General features: G+C 47.1%; 1 protein-coding gene across 1 annotated transcript; it reads left to right on the top strand.

The window, feature by feature from the left end:
• The first annotated feature begins 441 nt into the window (after positions 1-441).
• On the top strand, positions 442-24,373 carry LOC115083962 (gastrula zinc finger protein XlCGF26.1-like). Its single transcript, XM_029588145.1, has 3 exons — positions 442-671; positions 6,919-7,014; positions 20,392-24,373. The coding sequence occupies exons 2-3, from the start codon at positions 6,942-6,944 to the stop codon at positions 21,735-21,737; spliced, it is 1,419 nt and encodes a 472-aa protein (XP_029444005.1). The 5' UTR covers positions 442-671; positions 6,919-6,941; the 3' UTR covers positions 21,738-24,373.

Raw genomic sequence — 24,373 nt, 5'->3', positions numbered from 1 at the left:
CACTAAATTCAAAAGGAACATTTTGGAATTAAAAGGTATTAGAAGGTATGAAGAACCACAAGACCTTTTTTTTTTTTTTTAAGAGATACAATCCCGGAGAAAGCGGAGTCACTTCTAGCTGCAAATACTGCTTGAGAAGTGACATCAAATCAATTTAGTGGAGAATTACTCAGAGGGCTTGACAGTGGATTTCTTCCAACTGGTGATAGGAAACTGAATATAACCCTGAGAAACATAGTACCCCCCATCCATTTCAGAAAAGACTTCATCTCCCAGCCTGCAGTGGTGGGAAGAGGGAGAGAGAGAAACCAAACAGATCCTCCAAGAACTGCAGTGGAGTTTCTGGCTCTTTTTGCAGGTTGGGTGAGAACTTTTATTTGTTTATTTGTGAGGGTCCCTCCTTCAGACAGAGACGGATGCGGACTACTACGGTACTAGAGCCGCGCCCTGCAAAGCTTGGTGCATCCGTGGGTGGCTGGCGGCCGCCTGGGGTAGGAATCGTAATGTGGAGGCAGACATCCGAGCTCCCCCTCCCTCCTCCCTCCTCCCTCGTCCCTCCCCCTGTATCACATCACAGAGTCCCTCCCAGTCAAAGGAGACGGCGGAGAAGAAAAACTCTGCAGGGCCCAGAGGCCTTGGATCTCGCAGTATCCGCAGGAGAGCGCGCTCAGGTACCTTATGGGAATTTTCTCTTTATGTATCTAAGAGCGCGCTAACACAGGGATGCCGCGCCTTCTGGGCATACTAATACGATACAGCCTAGGGAGTTCCCAGCCCCCATGAGCTTACAGTCTAGGTGGGCATGAATGGAGAGGAACGGGAGGTGTGAGAGAGTGGGGGCAGTTGCAGTTAAGGGGAAAAGATGGTAGGAGAAACCGGAGGAGAATGTGACAGCAGATAAAACCCAGCAAGGCCCATCTCGCCCTTTCTGCTGCTCTACCACAGAGGCTGCCCCCCTCCCCATCATCGCCGAGGGTCCCCAGTGCTTGTGTAATGGAAGGATTGCTGGACCTGGTGGAAGAGTTGCGTTTCCAGGCAGGAACTGCTTTGCAACCAATATTCTCTCTGCATTGATAACGTGCACAGCTCCCTCTCTCTCTCAAAGGCTCCCTGTACCCTGACTTATCTACGTTCATTCTGTCCCTGGTTTGTCAGCTCTCTCTTAACTGGAGGGCCCTATATGCAGCATGACAAAAACGGAGCCCTGGTGCTCCTCACCTCTTCCTTAGCTGGCCTCTCTCTCTCCTCGGTGACAGATTTGGCCAGATGTTGTCCCCTGGGTACTGTCAGTGCTGATGCCATCCCCCCCCCCCCCCCCCCCCCCCCCCGTCAGTTCCAGCCATGCAGTCTTCAGATTGCAGTGAGCTGGAGTCGGTGCCTGCATTCACAGGTCACACCAAACCCATCCCTAACACACACACTCAGATAACTTTATTGGCATGACAGTTTTATGTGTTGAAAAAGTAATATACAGAATAATTAAAATAAAAGGCTGGAAAAGAAAGGAAAACATTACAAAATGATAATAAGCCAAGAAAAGATATATGTTATGGAAAGTACAGCATCAGGGACATGTCTCAGGTTCTGCTGCTGGGCGGTGTTGTCCCTGGTCAGGTTTCATTTCTGGCCTGGAGGCAGGATACCACATATTTTGCTGCTGTAGCTGCGGTTTCTCCTTTTCCCCCCAGGAAGATAACAGTGGTTTTCCTGCTCATTCTTGTGTAGGAAGTCTTTGATTTTCTGTGTCAGCTTTGGGAAATGTGCATTTCTGATCTCTTTGAATTTTGCACAGCACAGGAGGAAATGCATTTCTGTTTCTCTTTCACCAGTGTTGCACTACATGCAGAATCTGGTTTCTTGAGGTTTCCAGTTCAGTTTTCATTTGAATCTTTCCATTTCTAATCTGTGATCACGTACAGTATCCTGCATTTGGTAAGGGTCTATTTGGTTTTTTTTAAATCTGTGACTGAGGTAAGGTATTCTGCTATCATATATTTTCTGTGTAGGGATCTGTAGCAATCCAACTTGTTCTGTTTTTTCAAAAGGAAGTGTATTAGTGTTCTAGGGCACATTCCAATATTTGAATTGCTGACTTTTTGAATGCCGGGTGGTAGTTGTTTTGAGTTCCGGTAATAGTGCTGGATTGGCATGGCAGGTTTGCTGCCTCAGTGTTGAATGTCTTTTTTTCCAGGGTTTTGTGTTACTTTAGAGAGCCTGGAGGTGGAGGGAGTTTGTGTCGCTGTTGTTGAGATAACACCAGAAGCTAAATATTCATTTTTGCATGGTAAGTAGTAAGGGAAATAGGCCTAATTCTGCTCTGCACCCATCATTAGGGGAGGTTTCTGTGGACTTGGAGCATCTGCAGAACTGGAGGTGTAGGATTTCTATCGGGGTCTTATCCCATTCTGTATAGTTTGAGGTTAATGATAGGCCCCAGACCTTACTCTCACCGTATCTCCTTGAAGTTTCCAATAAGATCCTCCCCTGACTCACCAATCGTTTATACTTGTTTTCTGCGTTCCTAGGCCTTTTCTCTTCCAGCAGTCTATGCCTCCAAGTTTTATTTTCCTTGTTGAATGTAACTTTGGTTTTTTCCTGTTTTATACTATTGTCTTCGGTTCAGTCCCCCAGTTCGATGTAAACCGATCTGATATGGTCTTTTAACCTTGAAGGTCGGTATAGAAAAGTGTTAAATAAATAAATAAATAATAGGACTGGTTGAATGATGCTATCAAATAATATTAATAGTAGTTTTTACTGAGGGGGCTGCATTTGTCTAGAGGGTTCTGTGTTGCATATAGGGACATTAGAACTTTTTCTTAGTGTCTGTATAGCCGATGTAAAATGCCCACACGCACTTAGTCTCAAGCCAAGATATAGTCTAGGGTATGGTCAGCTTCTTGTTTATTTAGGAAGAATCTGAATTTGTGTTGGAACTGTTTTGGTCTTTTCTCCAGGTTAACTTGTAAGACCCATGATTTGCAGTAGGTTTCTAGCAGGCTTAGATTCTCCTGTAGACCTTCTGCAGCGAGGGACGGGATGAGCGAATCATTTGCAGAAAGCAGGCCTGCGAGTACAGGTTCAGTTCCCAGTTCACTGCAGTCTGAGGGTCCTCGGTAGAAGTCTGTGCGAGCAGTGGTGGTGCTAAAGGGGTGATCTTGGAGATCTGGGACAGGTCTAACAATCTGTGGGATGTGGGGGGAAATGGGACAGGAAATTTGCTGCCCCCAAAATATTTTTTCCCTAGGCACAGGCAATACCCTTCCCTTTTTTTTTTTTTTTACAGTCTTCAGAGTCCAGCAGCAAGAATCAATTTAATTTCTTGTAAATCTCCATCTGTGACTTTCCTCCTGGTGTATGGCAAGAAGGAATAAATGCCAGAAACAGGGCATAGTACACAGATAGAAAGTACGGCCGTGGAAGGGAGCGAAGGGAGCTAAGAAAGCAGAGGGGGTGGGGAGGTCTGTACTGGGAGAAGAGAGAGGTCTCTCCAGAGGGAAGCGGGATCTGTGCAGAGAAAAGGTAAGAGGAGAGAGAGGTCTGTGCAGAGCGGATGGAGCAGAAGGAGAAGGATTTAGGACCAGAGCCATGGGGACAGGGGCCTGGGATTGGAGTCCCCCCTTCCCAGTTCTGCCCTGCACCCTAGCATGTTTAACACTGGCCTTGTCACACAGTACTGGAGAGATGGTGAGACCGCACCTTGAATACTGTGTACAATTCTGGTCGCCGCATCTCAAAAAAGATATAATTGCGATGGAGAAGGTACAGAGAAGGCCGACCAGAATGAAAAAGGGGATGGAATAGCTCCCCTATGAGGAAAGACTAAAGAGGTTAGGACTTTTCAGCTTGGAGAAGAGACGACTGAGGGGGGATATGATAGAGGTGTTTAAAATCATGAGAGGTCTAGAATGGGTAGATGTGAATCGGTTATTTACTCTTTCAGATAATAGAAAGACTAGGGGGCACTCCATGAAGTTAGCACTGGGCACATTTAAAACTAATCGGAGAAAATTCTTTTTTACTCAACGCACAATTAAACTCTGGAATTTGTTGCCAGAGGATGTGGTTAGTGCAGTTAGTGTAGCTGTGTTTAGAAAAGGATTGGATAAGTTCTTGGAGGAGAAGTCCATTACCTGCTATTAAGTTCACTTAGGGGCGGATTTTCAGAGCCCTGCTCGCGTAAATCCGCCCAAAACCGGGCGGATTTACGCGAGCAGGGCCCTGCGCGCCGGGAAGCCTATTTTACATAGGCCTACCGGCGCGCGCAGAGCCCCGGGACTTGCGTAAGTCCCGGGGTTTTCGGAGGGGGCGTGTCGGGGGGCGGGCCCGAACCGCGCGGCGTTTTTGGGGCGTGTCGGGAGCGTTCAGGGGGCGTGGCTACGGCCCGGGGCGGCCCGGGGGCGTGGCCGCGCCCTCCGGACCCGCCCCCAGGTTGCGTCCCGGCGGCGTGGCCGCGCCCTCCGGACCCGCCCCCAGGTCGCGTCCTGGCGCGCAGGAGGCCCGCTGACACGCGGGGATTTACGCCTCCCAGAGGGAGGCGTAAATCCCCCGACAAAGGTAAGGGGGGGTTTAGACAGGGCCGGGCGGGTGGGTTAGGTAGGGGAAGGGAGGGGAAGGTGAGGGGAGGGCAAAGGAAAGTTCCCTCCGAGGCCGCTCCAATTTCAGAGCGGCCTTGGAGGGAACGGGGGTAGGCTGCGCGGCTCGGCGAGCGCCGGCTATACGAAATCGATAGCCTTGCGCGCGCCGATCCAGGATTTTAGCGGATACGTGCGGCTCCGCGCGTATCTACTAAAATCCAGCGTACTTTTGTTTGCGCCTGGAGCGCAAACAAAAGTAGGCTATTCGCGCTCGTTTTAAAATCCGCCCCTTAGAGAATAGCCACTGCCATTAGCAATGGTAACATGGAATAGACTAAGGGGCGGATTTTCAGAGCCCTGCTCGCGTAAATCCGCCCAAAACCGGGCGGATTTACGTGAGCAGGGCCCTGCGCGCCGGGAAGCCTATTTTACATAGGCCTCCCGGCGCGCGCAGAGCCCCGGGACTCGCATAAGTCCCGGGGTTCTCCGAGGGGGGCGTGTCGGGGGGCGGGCCCGGTCGTCGCGGCGTTTCGGGGGCGTGTCAGCGTTTTGGGGGCGGGTACGGGGGCGTGGCTACGGCCAGGGGCGGTCTGGGGGCGTGGCTGCGCCCTCCGTACCCGCCCCCAGGTCACGGCCTGGCGCGCAGGAGGCCCGCTCGCGCGCGGGGATTTACGCCTCCCTCTGGGAGGCGTAAATCCCCCGACAAAGGTAAGGGGGGGGTTTAGACAGGGCCGGGCGGGTGGGTTAGGTAGGGGAAGGGAGGGGAAGGTGAGGGGAGGGCAAAGGAAAGTTCCCTCTGAGGCCGCTCCGATTTCGGAGCGGCCTCGGAGGGAACGGGGGTAGGCTGCGCGGCTCGGCGCGCGCCGGCTATACAAAATCCATAGCCTTGCGCGCGCCGATCCAGGTTTTTAGCAGATACGCGCGGCTCCGCGCGTATCTACTAAAATCCAGCGTACTTTTGTTTGCGCCTGGAGCACAAACAAAAGTAGGCTATTTGCGCGCCTTTTAAAATCCGCCCCTTAGGTTTTGGGTACTTGCCAGGTTCTTATGGCCTGGATTGGCCACTGTTGGAAACAGGATGCTGGGCTTGATGGACCCTTGGTCTGACCCAGTAAGGCATTTTCTTATGTTCTTATGAACAGAACTAGGGTCTCCACTTTCAGAGCTCTGTGCTGTGACCCATTACACCGCCAGCCCCCGGGCAGGCCTCTTCAGTAACTCCTTGCTTGTTATCAGCCGATGATACATCTTGTAAGGTGACTCTTGAGATTCAGGGTTGCCAAAACCTCCTGCCATAGGCACATCAGGGCACTAAGGTGTGCGCTCTAACAAATGCGTAACCCATAGCACCCATCACACGTGAACTGCACGTAGATGAGGGCATCAGCTATTACCTCCCCCTCCCCAATGCAGGAGAGCTCTGGGCGCCCAACGTAACACTTTTTAACACAGGGAATTTAACTCCATCCCTGGGGGTGGAGTAAAGTCAGCTCGCAGTCAAGGGCTCATGAGAAATTAAAAAAAAAAACAAAAAAAACCGCTTCTCTGTGTTATAATGAACGTGACCTCCTCCTTAGTATCCTTCTGACACTTTCATTTACTGCTTGCAGTGGAAAAAAACCTCCCTTTTCTTTATGGCCACACAATTTAGCCGTCCGTAGCAAGGGGCACCTAATATAATACACTTCAGCAACCTCAGCAAAATAACCAAAAAAAAAAATAAAATGAAGCAGGATCAGAACGGACGCCCGTTGCAATAAACTAATGAGCGCTACAGACGCACAATTCGCCGTTTTTAATGCTGCTCTCTCGTTTAAATACAGGAAAAAAAAATGCGAGGTAGAGCTGTCGCCTCAGGTTGAGGAAACTTTATTCGCACGGTCGTTAAAAAAGCCCAACTCTGGCCGAGTTTCGCAAAAGCGGCTGCATCAGGGGCTGGTCAGAAGGAAGGCACAAAAATCATATTATAACCCAATAATATGGTGAAAGTAGGTAAACAGTGTCTTATAAGATGAAATGCTTCTACTGATCAGCAAAACTCATAAGTATATGTATCAGTATAGATCAGTTAATGGCGCGATGGAAGCCAGAAACACTGTCACTGGGGTGGCTCTGTAAAACGAATAACGTTTCCTCAAGCTAAAGCAACAGGCCTCTCTCGCATTTTTTCTGCCTTCTGGCTTTGATAGACCATCTTACGGTTTATTTCTTGGGACCTCCTCGTTAAATACTGCATCAGGCGCCCAGGGGATGCGGCTGCGCGCACGTTAAGACAACGGGCAGCCTGATACCAGCACCCGTTTTACTGCATCGGCCCCTGAGTGTCTCCTTTCTGTTTCAGGTCTCTGTGAAGAGCAGGGGGAAATGTTAGAAGAATGGCAGAAGGAACTTTACAAGGAGACCTCGAAGGAGAATTATGAGACTGTGCCCTCAATAGGTAAAGATCAATTTTGATTCTTTTACTAGCAGAGACCAGCAAACCATTTGTGGACAAATTAATATTTTTATTTCAACAATTTGTCTGTAAATACATAAGAAGATAAGAACATTCCATACTGGGTCAGACCAAGGGTCCATCAAGCCCAGCATCCTGTTTCCAACAGAGGCCAAACCAGGCCACAAGAACCTGGCAAGTACCCAAAAACTAAGTCTATTCCATGTTACCATTGCTAATGGCAGTGGCTATTCTCTAAGTCAACTTAATTAATAGCAGGTAATGGACTTCTCCTCCAAGAACTTATCCAATCCTTTTTTAAACACAGCTACACTAACTGCACTAACCACATCCCCTGGCAACAAATTCCAGAGTTTAATTGTGCGTTGAGTAAAAAAGAACTTTCTCCGATTAGTTTTAAATGTGCCACATGTTAACTTCATGGAGTGCCCCCTAGTCCTTCTAGTATCCGAAAGACAGGCCGATACAGTACAGTGCGCTCTTTAACCTGCGTTTGGATGTGCATTTTCGACGCGCTAGCTTTACCTCTTATTCAGTAAGGGGTAATTGTGCGTCGAAAACGCGTGTCCAAACCCCCCCCCCCCAAAAAAAAAACTAATAGTGCCCGCAACATGCAAATGCTTTTCAATATATATATAAATGATCTGGAAAGGAATACGATAAGTGAGATTATCAAATTTGCGGATGATACAAAATTATTCAGAGTAGTTAAATCACAAGCGGACTGTGATACATTACAGGAGGACCTTGCAAGACTGGAAGATTGGGCATCGAAATGGCAGATGAAATTTAATGTGGACAAGTGCAAGGTGTTGCATATTGACTCGGCCCACTTAGTGCCCTGATGTGCCTATGCAGATGACATTCAATTTCTGGTACCCTATAAAACTTCCTGGTCTGACACCCTTTCATTAGTTTCACTCTACCTATCTACCATTAATTCTTGGCTATCTCATAATCGTTTAAAATTAAATCCATCAAAAACTGAATTGGTTCATTTAACATCCATTACAGATTCCTCTATAGGTCCGCCATCCCATTTCACATTCAATGGTTCAACCATCCCAATTAATTGTCACGCCATAAATCTAGGAGTAACCATAAATACAGATTTATCCATGAAACAACAAATTTCCTCCCTAACAAAGAAATCATTCTATAAATTACAGCTTCTGAAACGTCTTCGTCCTCTTCTTTTCTATCGTGATTTCAGGACTATCCTTCAATCTCTCATTTTCTCTGGTCTAGACTATTGTAATGCTCTCTATCTAGGTCTATCTGATTCATCAATTCATCCGCTACAACTAGTTCAAAATAGTGCTGCTCGCTTATTATCCGGTACCTCCATTCGCAATCATATTACACCCATCCTACATTCTCTTCATTGGCTACCCATAAAGTACAGGATAAAATATAAAGTAATCTCAATCATTCACAGTCTAATTAATAATTCCTCATCCACCTGGCTTTGCACCTTACTCCGTATTTACAGACCCACCCGACACTTAAGATCACTTACTCAAAATCTCTTAGACATTCCATCACCACGACAGGCCAGATTAGACATCACCAGGAAAAGAGCTTTTTCAGTAGCAGGACCATCACTCTGGAACTCACTACCCAACCCTCTTCGCTTAATATCAAATCCTCATCATTTCAAAAAAGCTCTAAAAACATTCCTCTTTCAACAAGCATTTAATACTTCCACTAAGCAACCCCCCTGATCATAAATGAAACTTCATCTCCCAAATTTCTCTCATCAGTTACATGTCACTTTAACTTCTCCCTTCCCCTATCTTCCCATCAGTGTTCTTTAAGGATATTACGATTCGTCCCCTCTCGTTCCCCCTTTTTACCCTCCCTGCCCTCCTTGCTCAAGGCACGCTACCTTTATTTTATTTTAATTTTAATTAATAATTTGTTTTTAGCTAGTTATCATCTAGCTATTTAGTCAAATTTATGTATTTAAGTTTATTTTAGTTATATTTTATTTTTATTTTTAACATGTTGTAAACCGTTTTGATAAAATTTTATTTTAAAAAACGGTATATAATGTGTGTACAGATGTTGATTAGATGGTTTGTCCTAATGGGTGTGTTATTCCCTTGTTTGAAAAGCTAATAAACTTTAAATTGAAAAAAAAAAAAAAAAAAACGGTATATAAATACCTTTAAATAAATAAATAAATAAATAAAATAAATATAGGGAAAAATAACCCTTGCTGTAGTTACATGATGTGAGGTTCCATATTAGGAGCTACCACCCAGGAAAAAGATCTAGGCATCATAGTGGATAATACTTTAAAATCGTCGGCTCAGGGTGCTGCAGCAGTAAAAAACAAACAAACAGGATGTTAGGAATTATTAGGAAGAGAATGGTTAATAAAACGGAAAATGTCATAATGCCTCTATATCGCTCCATGGTGAGACCGCACCTTGAATACTGTGTACAGTTCTGGTCATCGCATCTCAAAAAAGATATAATTGCGATGGAGAAGGTACAGAGAAGGGCTACCAAAATGATAAAGGGGATGAAACAGCTCCCCTGTGAGGAAAGGCTGAAGAGGTTAGGGCTGTTCAGCTTGGAGAAGAGACGGCTGAGGGGGGATATGATAGAGGTCTTTAAGATCATGAGAGGTCTTGAATGAGTAGATGTGACTCGGTTATTTACAATTTCGAATAATAGAAGGACTAGGGGGCATTCCATGAAGTTAGCAAGTAGCACATTTCAGACTAATCAGAGAAAATACTTTTTCACTCAATGCACAATAAAGCTCTGGAATTTGTTGCCAGTGGATGTTGTTAGTGCAGTTAGTGTAGCTGGGTTCAAAAAAGGTTTGGATAAGTTCTTGGAGAAGTTCATTAATGGCTATTAATCAAGTTGACTTAGGGAATAGCCACTGCTATTAATTGCATCAGTAGCATGGGATCTTCTTAGTGTTTGGGTAATTGCCAGGTTCTTGTGGCCTGGTTTGGCCTCTGTTGGAAACAGGATGCTGGGCTTGATGGACCCTTGGTCTGACCCAGCATGGCAATTTCTTATGTTCTTATGATGGCCCTATTAGTTATTCCCGTATGATTCAGTAAGTAAAATGTGCAACCAAGCCGCACATTTTACTTTCAGAAATAAGCGCCTACCCAAAGGTAGGCGCTAATTTCTGCCGGCACCGGGAAAGTGTACAGAAGAGCAGTAAAAACTGCTTTTCTGTACACCTTCCAACTTAATATCATGGCGATATTAAGTCCGAGGTCTCAAAAGGAAAAATAATAAAAAAAAAAAAAAAATTTAAATCACCCCGCGGCTCGCCGGTTGAAAACCGGACGCTCAATTTTTACGGCGTCCGGTTTCCGAACCCGTGGCTGTCAGCGGGTTTGAGAACCAATGCCGGCACAATTGCGCGTCAGCTGACAAACCCGCTGACAGCCACCGCTCCTGTCAAAAAAGAGGCGCTAGGGACGCACTAGTGTCACTAGCGCCTCTTTTTACCTTGGGCCCTCATTTGAATACTGAATTGCGCGCACAGGAGAGTGGCCTGTGCGCGCACTGGGAGAGCGGGCGCTCGCCCGCTCTCCCACAGCTTTTATTGTATCGGCCTGAGAGTAAATAACCGATTCACATCTACCCGTTCTAGACTTCTCATGATTTTAAACACCTCTATCATATCCCCCCTCAGTCGTCTCTTCTCCAAGCTGAACAGCCCTAACCTCTTTAGTCTTTCCTCATAGGGGAGCTGTTCCATTCCCTTTATCATTTTGTTCGCCCTTCTCTGTACCTTCTCCATCGCAATTATATCTTTTTTGAGATGTGGCAACCAGAATTGTACACAGTATTCAAGGTGCGGTCTCACCATGGAGCGATACAGGATTTGTATTATTCTTTCACTAAGGGCTTTATCCAAATCAAAACTTCAGGAGAGGATCCAGATGGAAAGGGAAGGGAAGACCAGGCTGGGGGAAGGATCTCTACTTCCTGTGGCATCAGTCCTGCTTCCTCCTCCTTCTTCACATCTTCTCCTCCCTCCTACACCTTTCTTTCCCAGTTCCCATCTCTGATGTCTCCTATCACTCACCACCCACACCCCCAGTACCCTTTCGAGTACACACACACTCCTCTGGCATTGATCCCCCTTCTCACGCACACACCCGTGGTACCAAGTTCTCTCTCTCTCTCTCTCTCTCACCGTACACTGAGGCAATCTCCTCTCAACCTCCCCCCCACCTGATCCTCTCTAGCTTTTCCTCCACCCAAACCTCTCTCTCCTCACCATGATAGCTCCTCTAACTCTCCTTTTCCTCACCCCAGTAAATCTCCCAGCCAGTCCCCTCTTTAACACTTCCCCAATCATCTCCAGTCCCTCCGATGCCTGCTTCTGCTGCCCAGCACCTGCAGTCTGCACAATTCTCAGTGCGTCTGCCTCCATGCCTATGGTACGCCGGCCATGACCTCACACTGCCAGTACCACTTTATGTCACCGATCACCACCACCACCACACACAGCTTACAAACCCGATGAAGCCAGCCCTTGCTGGTGCTGCCACCGGTGCAGTCCACCTCCCCAGCAACATAGTCCTCGATGGCATCACTCACTCTCCCTGCCACTCATTGCTGGCGCTCCTGCCTCTGATGCAGCCTGCACCCCCGCAGCTCTACACAGACCAAAGCCACAGCCCGACTCTGTGTGCATGCCCCGTGGTCCGACACTGCATGTGCAATTGTACACGCAGGACAGGCGAAAACGGCCTGTTTATTATACTAGAAGATACTGACACCTTGTGGCCACCTCTGGTACCGCAGCCTCCCACATTTCCCAGAAAGGCAAAAAAAAACTGTCATCATAATAGAGTAACACAAGTCTCTTCATCCTAAAGTTTAAACTGAATCAAGACTTTAGCACCTTCCCAGTGTTTTCGCTGCAGTGTGTCCTCCTTTGACGCACCTCACGCCTTGCACTAGCACGGAATGAGGACGACTCCTGCCTTCCTTGCGCGCCGACGCTGCAGTTCCCTCTTGAGGTACGGCCGCCGCTCCCCTCCCCCCACAGTTCATTCACGACCTCTTCAGGAAGTGATGTGACTCATCTGGCTGGAGAAGCAGATGCCGACACGTTCATTTTGGCTCCATGCTCCTCTGCCACGGCGTCGTGGAGCCACTGGGCCGCCCGGGCATGGTTGTAAATAAACCCTGCTCTCCTTACCCGTTCGTGGAATCCCCTCTCTTGCAGTGCACTAACACCGCATGTAACAGACCGAAGCGAAAAGTAGTTTAGCGCTGGATTTGAAGGCGTTAATAATACCTTGTACGGAAAAGCACGGTGCCTCGTTCTCTGTTGGCAGGAACAGGCTCCCTGACCAACAAGCCAAGTATTATCTCCTTGACTGAAGAAGGCGAGGAGCCACGTGTTAGGGTTCAGCAGGACTCGGAGGAAGGGAGATGTCGTCAACCCTGCCCCCAGGGCCGGTGCAAGCATATTTGTCGCTCTAGGTCAGGGGTGGGCAGTTCCGGTCCTCGAGGGCCACAAACCAGTCTGGTTTCAGGATATCCCTAATGAATATGCATGAGAGAGATTTGCATGCACTCTGCCTCAGTTGTATGCAAATCTATGTCATGCATATTCATTAGGATATCCTAAAACCTCGACAGGTTTGTGGCCCTTGAGGACTGGAATTGCCCACCCCTGATCTAGGTGAACATTTGGTCATTCAGCTCCCCCTCTCCCAACGTAACTTATCGGCGACGGTGGCTCCAGCACAGCGCGGCCTTCTTTGACGGTATGGGCTGTGGTACAGCACCCCCGCTAGACATCACACCGGCAGGATTTTGCCTCCCCCCGAAATCTTGGCGCTCTAGGCGACTGCCTAGTTTGCTTAGTGGAAGCACCGGCCCTCTGTGTAGCTGAGTAGGGAAGAACTAATCCGGTACAAAGGGCGAGGGAGAGAACTGGAGATCTCCGGAAACCTGCCCACATCTTTACACGCGGTGATTCTGCGACTGCAGTTGTGGTTTCCCAACTCCCGTATGTCCCGCAAAGCTCCCAGCACGCACCACCTCCTCCGCTCACCCTGCTTAGTGCTTGCTTGTTGGCACCAGATGTGAAGGAATGTATAACCACAACTGTCCATCGAAACTTTACTCCCAATTTAACAAGGAGATTTGTACACAACGGACACGTAAAAATAATGCATACGCTTTAGCACTGCTAATGAAGGCATTAGCTGTTACTCTCCAGTGCTCGGCTGTGCATTAAAGCCCTGAAGGCTTAACTCACATTTTTTTTAATGCTGGACATTTAACTCCTGGGTCAGAGGTGGAGTAAAGTTAACTCACATTTCTGGGGCTAGGGTTAGTCTGAGGTGCCCTGCCAGCTTGGTTCCAGAGCTGGAGTTCCTGGGTGTAGGGGTTCAGGACTCGGGTCTCCTTTGTCCGGAATGGACCCGAGGCCATGCCGGCGAAGCACCGTAGACTAACCCTAGCCCCGGAAACGTGAGTTAACTTTACTCCACTGCTGACCCAGGAGTAACATTTCCAAGCCTAAAAACAACCAGGTACCCAAGTGTGGGATCCCAAGCCAGAGACTCAGAACTGTGGGATGTACGTGTCCATTGCAGGGAGAGGCAATTACAGTCCTCAAGTGCCTCAAACGGGTCTGGTTTTCAGGATATCCCCAGTGAATATGCATGAGGTAGATTTCCATACAACTGAGGCAGAGCAAGAAATATATCTCAAGTACTGGAAATGCCTACCCCTGGTCTATTGCTGTGTAAATGGAAGAGTAGCCAAGTGGTTAGAGCAATGGGCTAAGAACCAACGGAAACCAGGGTTCAAATCCCTACTGTTGCTCCTTGTGACCTTGGGCAGGTCATTTCACCCTTTGTTTTAGGTACAAGCTAGGAGATCATTTATCAAGTTACAATAGGCATTTACCATGCAGTAAATGCTTCACAGTATCAATAACACTCGGCATTTTGCCCTCAATAATATCAAAATGGAGATAAAATAACGCAACTTGCCTGAAAAATGATAAGCTGTGTTATTTTCATGAAAGACAGCAACAAACCTGGAGCTGTAGCTGTAGCTAACATTTCCTGGGAGCATCAGAATGCTAATGTACATCCAGGTGTCTTAAAAGGCCCGAGCTGCTGGTGCTGAGGGCTGGGGACCCGCCTTCATGCGGCATTTGTGGGCCCAACTAATCTGTGGTACCTCCCCCTGGTATTTTATCACCGGGGGGAAACATCGTGCAGTTTTCTAAGCTGTGGTACCAAGTGCTGCAGTTTGGTAAACCCCACGGTGTTGTCCTCTTCCGGGGCAAAATCCCACGGCTTAGTAAATAGACCCCCTGGAATTGAAAGCCCTCTGGTGAAGGCCGGTGCTTCCATTAGGCAAACTAGGAAGTCACCTAGAGCGCCAAGATTTGGGGGGCGGCAAAATCCTGCCAAGACAAGGCCCAGAAGGGGCTACGCCAGAGCCAATACTGCCAAAGAAGGGAGCGCTGTGCTGGAGCCTCTGCCACCAAGAGGAGGAAGCGCTGTACTAAGTTGGGGAAGTGGGGTGCATGACTGAAGATTCGCCTAGGATGGCAAATACTCTTGCAACCAGCCCTGCCTCTTGGTACAGGGAAATAAACTGTCCTACCTGAATGTAATTGACCTTGAGCTACCAATGAAAAGTTCTGGGCTAAATCTAAATTTAAAAAAAAGCTCTTTGGGGCATGCATGATCGTCACTATTGTGCAGCGCTCACTGTATGTAAAGCTGTCTTATTGCTGTTGCCTTGTGCTTTTCTAGATGTGCGTAAGACCTGGGAGAACAGCCGAAAGCAAGACTGTTGGGCCAGGCAGGAGCTGCATGATAGCAGCATGACCAGGGGGTGGGGCAGGCCTTATGCGGTGAACCAGAGAAGACTGAGGCAACATCGACAGACAGTTGTGTATACAGTAAACAGAGCATGATGGAGACATTATGTTACCATAAGAGCCTGCCCCAAAGAGCTTATATTACGATAGCCAGTTACACATACAATAGGTTTGTGCTGTGTGGTGACAACTGTGCTAATAAGTGCCTGCTCCAAGAGAATCACTTCTTAAAAATGTTACTCCTGTCTAGTGGACATTTTCAGTAGTTTTATGTTCACAAACCAACCCCTAGATTCATCGAAAAATGTTAATAACGCATTGATAACTCGCGCGTTAAGAAAAAGAGAGAGAGAGAGAAAGAGAAGTATTTATATCTACGTTATGGCCATTTCGGGCATCTCGCACAGCCTAACGCCAGGAACAAAGGTGTAGTCATTTCCGGCATTAAAACTGTGCGATAGCATGCGTTACGCTATCGCACGGTGCAGTATTGCCCCTCATTTAACTAAATCCCACCCAAACCCCTCCCCGATCCCCGCCCCTCCCAAAAATTTGCATTTGCGCCGTGCATTACAGTTCTTTTCGTGTGTGTTATGGTGTTAATGCACGCCTTAACCCCATAACGCATTTTGATGAATGGCCCGGTATGTTTTTTGTACTTAAAACATGATTTATGTGTGTAAATAATGTTTTATATGTGCAATGCAAATTTTCATGCACACGTTTTAGTATTAATGCCACAGCAGTTCTCATGCCATTAGTTTACTGCATCAGGAGTAAAAACTTTTTAGCAGGTGCATACATTTCAGTGCATATTTTTTTACGCCCGTCATATTACAGCATTCCCGGAGGGTTAGGGTTTGAACAAAAAGTTTAAATGGCCTTCTGAATAAAGACTATGCCAGCAGATACAGAATGCAGGAGCTATCCAGTCTGCCTCCTCTCCCTTCTTGTTGTAGCAGCTCAGATCTTGCTTCATCTCTGGCCTTATTTTTGCTTCCCACCAGCAAAGGGATTGTCTTTCTTTGTTCCAGGCCTTGTTTAAATCGGATAGCATTTTTGCCCCCATTGGGAGGCTGTTCCGTGTATCTGCTATTATTTTCTGTGAAGAAATGCTTCTTTACATAGCCCCAGTCTGATGACCACTTGGTCTAGAACTTTCCATCAAAAGCTGAACATCTCCATCCTATGCCCTGTTCCTCTCGGGTATGAGTATTTAGGCCCTTGACTCTCAACCTCATTGAGCTTATGAAGCAGACTTTGCAGCATTTTCTGTGGATTTCCTCTACGCTGTTTATGTCCTTTTGGAGGTTTGGCCTCCAGAACTGGGCTCAGTATCCCAGGTGAGGTCTCCCTAATGATCCATAAAGAGGCAGTATCACCACATTTGTGGGTTTTTTTCTACTGGTTATACCTCCCCCTGAGGATCCTACCATCCCTCTGACTCTCCCTTATCAGATCGATTGGCCAACTTGTGATCCTTAGGCAAGATCACCCTGAGATGTCTCTCCTGTCTCCTGCTCATTGCTACCTCACTCCTCTCATGAGCTGCTCTCCTGAGATCCTGCTAGGGGCATGCGGAAAAGTCAAGGTCAGACACCAACCAGGCAAATGTCAGGTAGGTTCGGGTTTGATGGAAGTTTTCAGATTTTCCCCAGATTGACTGGGGATAATGTTCTCAAAATTTCCCATTGAATTTGAGGAAAGTCTGAACAGATTCAATATGGATTTGAAATTCATGGGTACCTGCATCGAATCTCCTTATCGTATGCCCATCAGTTCATGGGAAACCTCTCAGGCTCCTATGCAGAGTCACCAAATCGAAAGTCTGTATCAAATTATTATTTTATTTTAACTTAAACTGAAGGCCTGATTCATCTAGGCATTTTCCTATTGACAGAATGGGAGAAATGCCTTAAGGAATCAGGCCCTAATTCAGAAACTCTGTGAGCTCATGTAGATGGACTCAACACCCAGGGTCTCTGGTCCACTCCAGAATGCTCTTGTCAAATCAACTTCCTGGAGCTTCGGGCAATCAGGTACGCTCTATGGGCTTTCAGAGATTGGCTGTCCAACAAAGTTGTCCTGATCCAAACCATCAACCAGGTAGCCATATGGTATGTCAACAAACAGGGAGGCACGGGATCGTACCTCTTGTGTCAGGAAATGGTCCAGATTTGGTCCTGGGCCCTGTCCCACGGGATGGTACTCAGGGCCATGTCCCTAGCTGGGACAGAGAACATGGAGGTGGACAGACTCAGTCATGCCTTCAGACCCCATGAGTGGACCCTGGACCAGGGAGTAGCAAATTGGATATTCCGCCTTTGGGGGACCCCGGGCATGGATCTGTTTGCGTCCCTGTGCTTCAGGGGCGTCCAAGGCCAACCAGCCTTGGATGCCCTTTCCCTGGAATTGGGGTAAGGGTCTTCTGTACGTGTATCACTGATTCCCTTAGTAGTGAAGACACTCTTGAAGCTTTGCAAGACGAGACAGGTCTGGTTTCCATGCCCTCGGGAGTTATCCATCTGGAAATTGATCCGTCTGAGCACTTCCCCAGTTCTTATCACACAAAATCAAGGCAGGTTGCGGCATCCCAATCTCCAGGCCCTGTCGCTCACAGCTTGGATATTGAGAGATTAATCCTGCAACCTCTTGATCTATCATATGATGTGTATCAGGTCCTGGTGGCTTCCAAAAAGACTTCCACTAGAAAGTCCTAAGGACTGAAGTGGAGGAGGTTTTTCATGTGGTGTAAGCAGAAGGCCCTGGATCTCTTCCCCTGCCCCCACATAAAAACTGCTTGCTTATCTTCTATACCTTTCGGAGGCTGGATTAAAAGCCAACTCTGTTAGAGTCCACCTGAGTGCGATTGGCGCATACCACCAGGGTATAGATGGTACACCCATCTCTGTACAGCCTATAGTTGTACAATTCATGCGGGGCCTACATCAGCTGAAGCCTCCCCTAAGGCCTCCTGCTGTGTCTTGGGACCTCAACGTGGTATTAGCTCAGCTGATGAAAGCTCCTTTTGAGCCGCTGTGCTCCTCTGACCTGAAGTACCTGACCTGGAAGGTCATATTTTTGGTGGCGGTCACCTCAGCGTGCAGGGACAGCAAACTCCAGGCCTTAGTGACTTATCCACCTTACACTAAGTTTTATCATGGCGGTGTGGTCTTGCATCTTAACCAGTCCATCGTCCTGCCAACATTCTTTCCCAGGCCCCATTCGCACCAAGGTGAACAAGCTCTGTAGTTTGGACTGCAAGTGAGCCTTAGCCTTCAACCTGGAGTGGACAGAAGCCCATAGACAGTCCACCTAACTTTTTATTTTTTTTGATAAAAATAGGTTGGGCGTTCCATTGCCAAATAGACACTATCCAGTTGGCTAGCAGATTGCATCTCCTTCTGTAATGCCCAGACGGGACTGCATCTTGAGAGTCACGATAAGGCTCATTCTGTCAGAGTCATGGCAGCTTTGGTGGCTCACTTGCAAGCAGTTCCAGTGGAGGAGATCTCCAAGGCTGTGACATGGAGTTCTCTCCACACATTCGCATCCCACTACTGTCTGGATAGGGATGGCTGACACGACAGTAGATTCGGCCAGTCTGTCCTTCTGAACTTGTTTAAGGTGAAGAACCCAACTGTCCCAACTTGGGACCTGTTATTTGGGTTCAAGCTGTCTCCTCCCTCTGTTACCAACAGCACAGTTGTTGTTATGCCTGTTGGCACCTGGTTGGGTTTCTGTTGGTCCCCTTTTTTGTTGGGGACCGCCTGTAGTTAGAGATTCATCCATGTGTGAGGACTACCATCCTGCTTGTCCTCTGAGAAAGCAGAGTTGCTTACCTGTAACAGGTGTTCTCACAGGACAGCAGGATGTTAGTCCTCACAAAATCCACCCATCACCCCTTGGAGTTGAGTTTCTTCCATTTGCTATTTTAAATTTAATTCTATGATACAAGACTAGAGAGAGACCCCATGTGGATGCATGGTATAGGGCATGCTGGGCATGCTCAGTGTGCCTAATCAAAGTTCTAAAAAGTTTAATATAAGTTTTCCACATCAGGGCTCCATCCGATGATGTCCCCCATGTGTGAGGACTGCAATCCTGCTGTCCTCAGAGAACACCTGTTACAGGTAAGCAACTCTGCTTTCTAGACTTTCTCCAGGATCTTGCCCAAACCTTTTTCAAACCCATCTACGCTAGATATCTTGACCACATGCTCTGCCAACAAATTCCACATCCTGATTTTGTGTTGGGTGAAAAGAAATGTCTCTAATTTGTTTTCAGCCTGCTACCTGTAAGATTCATGGAGTGTCCCCCTAGTCTTAATATTATTTGAAAGGATAAATAACTGTCCCCTGTTTACTTGTTCCATCATTGTACTCCAGAAATTCTAAGAACCAATGGATTATACGCTGACAAGCTAGGGAAACTAATCATTTTTCTGACCTGCCATATCTTTCTTTTGCATGGCTGAATCCTGCCCATATAGGAACGATTTTTTTCATGCACGGCAGAGGCAGGAAAGGCTGTCACGGTTTCCCAGGCTCCATCGGAAGCAGAAGACAAGCACCTGGTGGCAGTGATAAGTGAAAGGCCTAGGGGCTCTCCCAGGCTCCCCCAGCACTGGTGCTCATTGAGAGCTGCCGGCCAGGACCGTTGGCCAAAGATGAATAAGATGCACTGTTGAGGGAGGGGAGTGAGAGGGAAGAGAAGGGGGAAGAGTGAAGGGAAGGCAAGGGAGGGGAGGGGAGTGAATGAGAGTGAGGGGAAAGGAAGTGGAGAGGGGTGAATGAGAATAAAAGGAGGGGAGAGGAAGGAGGGAGAAGAGGAGGGGGTACGTTTTGCGGCATTTTAAGAAGGTCTTTTTTTGCTGTTATCATGTTTAACTATTTGGTGAGTGGCGTCTCTAGAGTGTTTTTTTCGTTCACCGTGATTAAAGCATATGACTGCCTCTTGCAGTCGGTATCAGCTAGTTTATTTTTCACTCTCATAAGGATTTATTTGTGGCTGTGGGTATAATTGATGATTTAAGTAGGAAAGATTTTTGTGTGTATAATGTAATCCACAGAGGGGTTCTTTGCATTTTTTTTTTTTTGTATTTTACACTGTGGACATCTCCTCCAATTTTTCTGCTTTATTTGTATTTTTTTTACCGAAGGAGGGAGTACGCCACATTCATTAGTGGGCAGGGTTCCCTACTTCCTAGAAATCTGGAAATATTATTGCAGACACTCTCTGACAATCGGCCACACCCATGGGAACCCTGAGCCTGCCCCCCCCCCCCCACACACACACACCTTTTCCCAGCATTTAAGATCATCCAAAGGACCAGACATGTCCCCCTCCCTAGCCTGCTCAACCCCCAGCCATTCCCTTCCAAAGTTGTGGAATCCCTGGCCTGTAATCACAGATAGCTGCTTTACGAGTAAAGTCTTGGCTAAACACTAGTTATTGTTCCTACTTCCATGAGCTTATGACCCACCTTTCCCTTTTGTCTATTGCAGCAGAGGATGGACGTAGAGTGGAAAAAGAGAGGAAGAGCGAGATGGAGTGTGCCGGGAAGCCGGGTCTAGAGAAAACGGCAGCAGGAAGAGAGAGTGGAGAGCAGCTTTCACAATGTCCTCATATGGAAAGCCTGAACATGAATCAGGATGTCCTGGAAGAGCACCAAAGAGCCACTGCAGGGAAGTCCCTGAGAAAATACAGCAGTTTTCGTCAAGTGATAGAGCCCATCATGGAGCAGAGAAACGTACCAAACATCTCACCATACACGTGCACAGATTGTGCCAAAAACTTCCATGTGAAATCCAAATTTATAAATCACCTGAGAATCCACACGGGCGAAAAACCTTTTACGTGTCCCGAGTGCAGGAAAAGCTTCAATGTCAGGAGTAATCTTGTGATGCACCAGCGAATCCATACAGGACTGAAGCCTTTTACGTGTAGCGAATGTGGGAAAAGCTTCAGTGTCCGGGGCAATCTGACCATGCACCAGAGAATTCACACGGGAGAGAAACCATTTACCTGCCCTGAGTGTGGGAAAAGTTTCAACCACAGGAGTAATTTTATAACGCACCGGAGAATCCACACCGGAGCGAAACCTTTCACATGTACCGAATGTGAGAAATGCTACAACTGGATGAGAAACCTTGTAATGCACATGAAGAGCCACACAGGAGAGCAACTGTTTACATGCACGGAGTGTGGGAAGAAGTTTACTTTGAAGAGGAATCTTTTCAGACATCAAAAGATTCACACAGGAGCGAAGTCATGCAAATGTGCCGAATGCGAGAAAAGGTTTACCGATCGGAGAGATCTTAAATCTCATCAGAGGACACATATGGAAGAAAAACCATTGACGTGTATAGAATGCGGGAAAAGATTTTCGGCTGAGAGAGATCTTAAAAGCCACCAGAAAACCCATAAAGGAGAAAAGCTGTTTACATGCACCGAATGCAGGAAAAGCTTCAATCATAGGAGTAATCTTGTAACCCACATGAGAATCCACACGGGAGAAAAACCATTTGCATGCGCCGAGTGTGGGAAAACATTCAATCACAGGAGCAATTTCATAACGCACCAGAGAATCCACACGGGAGCCAAACCTTTTGCATGCGCTGAGTGTGGGAAGAGCTTCAATCACAGGAGCAATTTTGTCACTCACCAGAGAATCCATACAGGAACAAAACCATTTGTATGCACTGAGTGTGGTAAATGCTTCAACAGGATGGGAAGTCTTATAGTCCACATGAAGGTTCACACAGGAGAGACCGGCAAAGAAAGAAAGCAGAGCAGGGAGATCGCTAATACGGTGGAAAATGCAAAGATTTACTGTATCAGCCTCATGTAGGCCCAAGACCTGACACAGGAAAGGCTAAAGGGAGGTGAACTTCAGCCTACAGATGGGAGATTGGTAATTGCAGTGCAGGACGGTGGACTATACACAAAGCACAGAACAAAAAAAATCTAGAAAAAACAACAGACAAAGGCAGATTCTATAACCCGGGACTGGAGACAGACAGTTTTCCATCTTGTGGCTGGGTGCGCCGGGCTGATGTCAGAAGGCAGGGTGTGGTGGCAGATAAAGACTGCAAGCCACATCTAATCTACCTTTCTTTCTATTCTTACTGCACTGCTGCAGCCCCTTTTTCATTTCTAGCTTTTTTTTCTCACTTCTTCAGCCCTGAGAATCCTCTGTGCACATCCAGTCGTAGGCTTTCTCGAATTGTCGCGATTTCTACCCCCACTGGTAGACTGTTTCTCGCTCTGACCTAGCACGGCTCATCCGCCAGGATCTCCGTGAAACCGCGTGACATCCTAGAGCCCAGGTCTTCCCACTGGCTTGGCTGGGAGTGGGGATGCTGCGGAGGTAGCATTCACAGCCCTTGGGTGGTGCTGAGGGTTGGAGAAATCTTAGCTATTCTCCAATGGTTGTCACCTGGTGGCCTGATTCAGGGAGCCAGCTGAGGGCTGTCACTGTATGATTTTTGCACATAAAATCCCAGAACCCCAGCTTTCCCCTTAGATTAACTATAACCCTGGAAACTTTACTTGGACTCGAAGTCAAGTTTCCAGCTCTGAGAAAACACAAGGTAAGCCAGTGCACCTCTGTGCATTGGGGGAGGAAAGGTAATGGTTAATGCCATCGCTATTTATTTATCTGTCTCACACCTTTTCATTGGTGGCTCAAAGCGTGGGGTTTGCATGAGAGAGGGCGCTGGCCTCTGCACATATTGCTGTGCCTGTGGGTTTTTTTGTGTGTAAAACTCCTTGCCTCTTCGGCAGTAGATCTTGTGCACAAAAAATTGGGGTTAAACTGTATGCCGTGCCGGGCACATCTTATTGCATCGGCCTCACAGAGACCAAATGCCTACTGTTGGCAGATAACCTGGTCACTGAATCCCCTAGTCCAGCAAGAAAACCGAAAGCTGCTAGAGACCCACGGCATATCAGGGGCCCTACAGGAGAACCTGGGACGACGAGCATTACGATTTTTCAGAGAGAGTCTATAAACCTCCTACACAAATTCACATTTTACCTAAGTAACCAGGATTATGTGTCCCTTGACACAACACTAACTGCATCTGGGAGTTCATCATTGGCTATGAAGATAGTACAAGAAGAACACTCTAAGGGCCCTGTACGCAATAAAGAAACACCTGGCCAGTTACAACCTCCCAGTAAAACTACTGTTAATTTAATTTATTTATTTAGGTTAGTTTGAAAACCCAGATGTGTCTTTAACATGGACCAATTTCATACAACAGTTCAGTCGTTGGTACTGAGTGCAAATGACTATTGTAACTCGCTATACGTGGATCTTCCCAATTACCTTCAACTCCTGCAAAACTCTGCTTCCCAGCCAATCACATTAGTCCCAGATGGTGAGAGCTGCATTGTCTCCCAGTAGGGCACAAGGCCCTTATAGGAGATGGGCCACAATACCTTGCTGACCTATTGCAACAGTACTTTCCCTAATGATCATTCTGTTCTACAGAGAAAATCGTGGTGGTGGTGCCTTCCTTCAAAAATGCCTACTTGCAGGAAATGCGTAAGCCAGCAATTTTTTGTCACACTGTCGGTTCCATGTTATGGAACTGAACTTCCCCTGGGGCCGATGCAATAAAATTTTGCAGAAAATGGGGGTGCCATGCAATAAACAAATTAGGGGGTCGCGACCCCGCAGTTACCGGCGGTCTGCCGGTTATGAACACCGATGCCGATAAACTCGGTGTTGGTTTTGATAACTGCAGCTGGCTGGTTATGAAAACCAACGCCGAGCGTATCGGCATCGGTCTTCAAAGCGGCCGGCAGAGGGTTTTTTTCTTTATTTTTAACTTTAAAATAAGTAGAGAAAAGCATTTTTTTCTGCTTTTCTGTACTTTTTTTCAGTGCGCTCAGCTATTAACGCCTGCCCCAGACAGGCGTTGATACCTGAGCGATAAATGTACGTCTGAGAGGCACATTTATCTTTTTGCATTGGGAGTGAATGAGTAATAGGCTCATTCACGTGCATTTGCATGTGACGAGCGCTATTACCTTCACTCCACGTCGGACGCGTGTTAAATAGGCGCTGATCCCCCTATTGCATTAGGGGGTGGATTAGCGCCTATTTAACCCGCGTCCAACAGCAGGTTAAACAGTGCGCTCGGCTGAGCGCACTGTATTGCATCGGCCCCCCTGGAAGTCAGAGAAGAACCAGACTATAAGATATTTAAAAGAAGCTGAAGACTTTCTATTTTTTTTTGCAGGCCTTCGTTGCAGTCACCTAGCCCCCTCTGCTTATTTCCTCTGTGCTTTTCTTTGATTGATGATGTGGATTAAGGTTTTTTTTTGTTTTATCTCTAAAGCTGCTTTGTAAATTTGTCTTGTTTGCCTGTTATCTTGATGGTATGTGTTTTATAGTGTAATCTGCTTAGTACAATTTGTGCGAATTAGGTGGAACAAAAGAACATTTAAATAAATAAATACATACATACATAGGTA

The sequence above is a fragment of the Rhinatrema bivittatum genome, chromosome 2, assembly GCF_901001135.1.
Source record: "Rhinatrema bivittatum chromosome 2, aRhiBiv1.1, whole genome shotgun sequence".
NCBI classification, from domain to species: Eukaryota; Metazoa; Chordata; class Amphibia; order Gymnophiona; family Rhinatrematidae; genus Rhinatrema; species Rhinatrema bivittatum.
The sequence above is the reverse complement of the archived record's forward strand: the minus strand, read 5'-3'. Positions and strand labels throughout refer to the sequence as shown.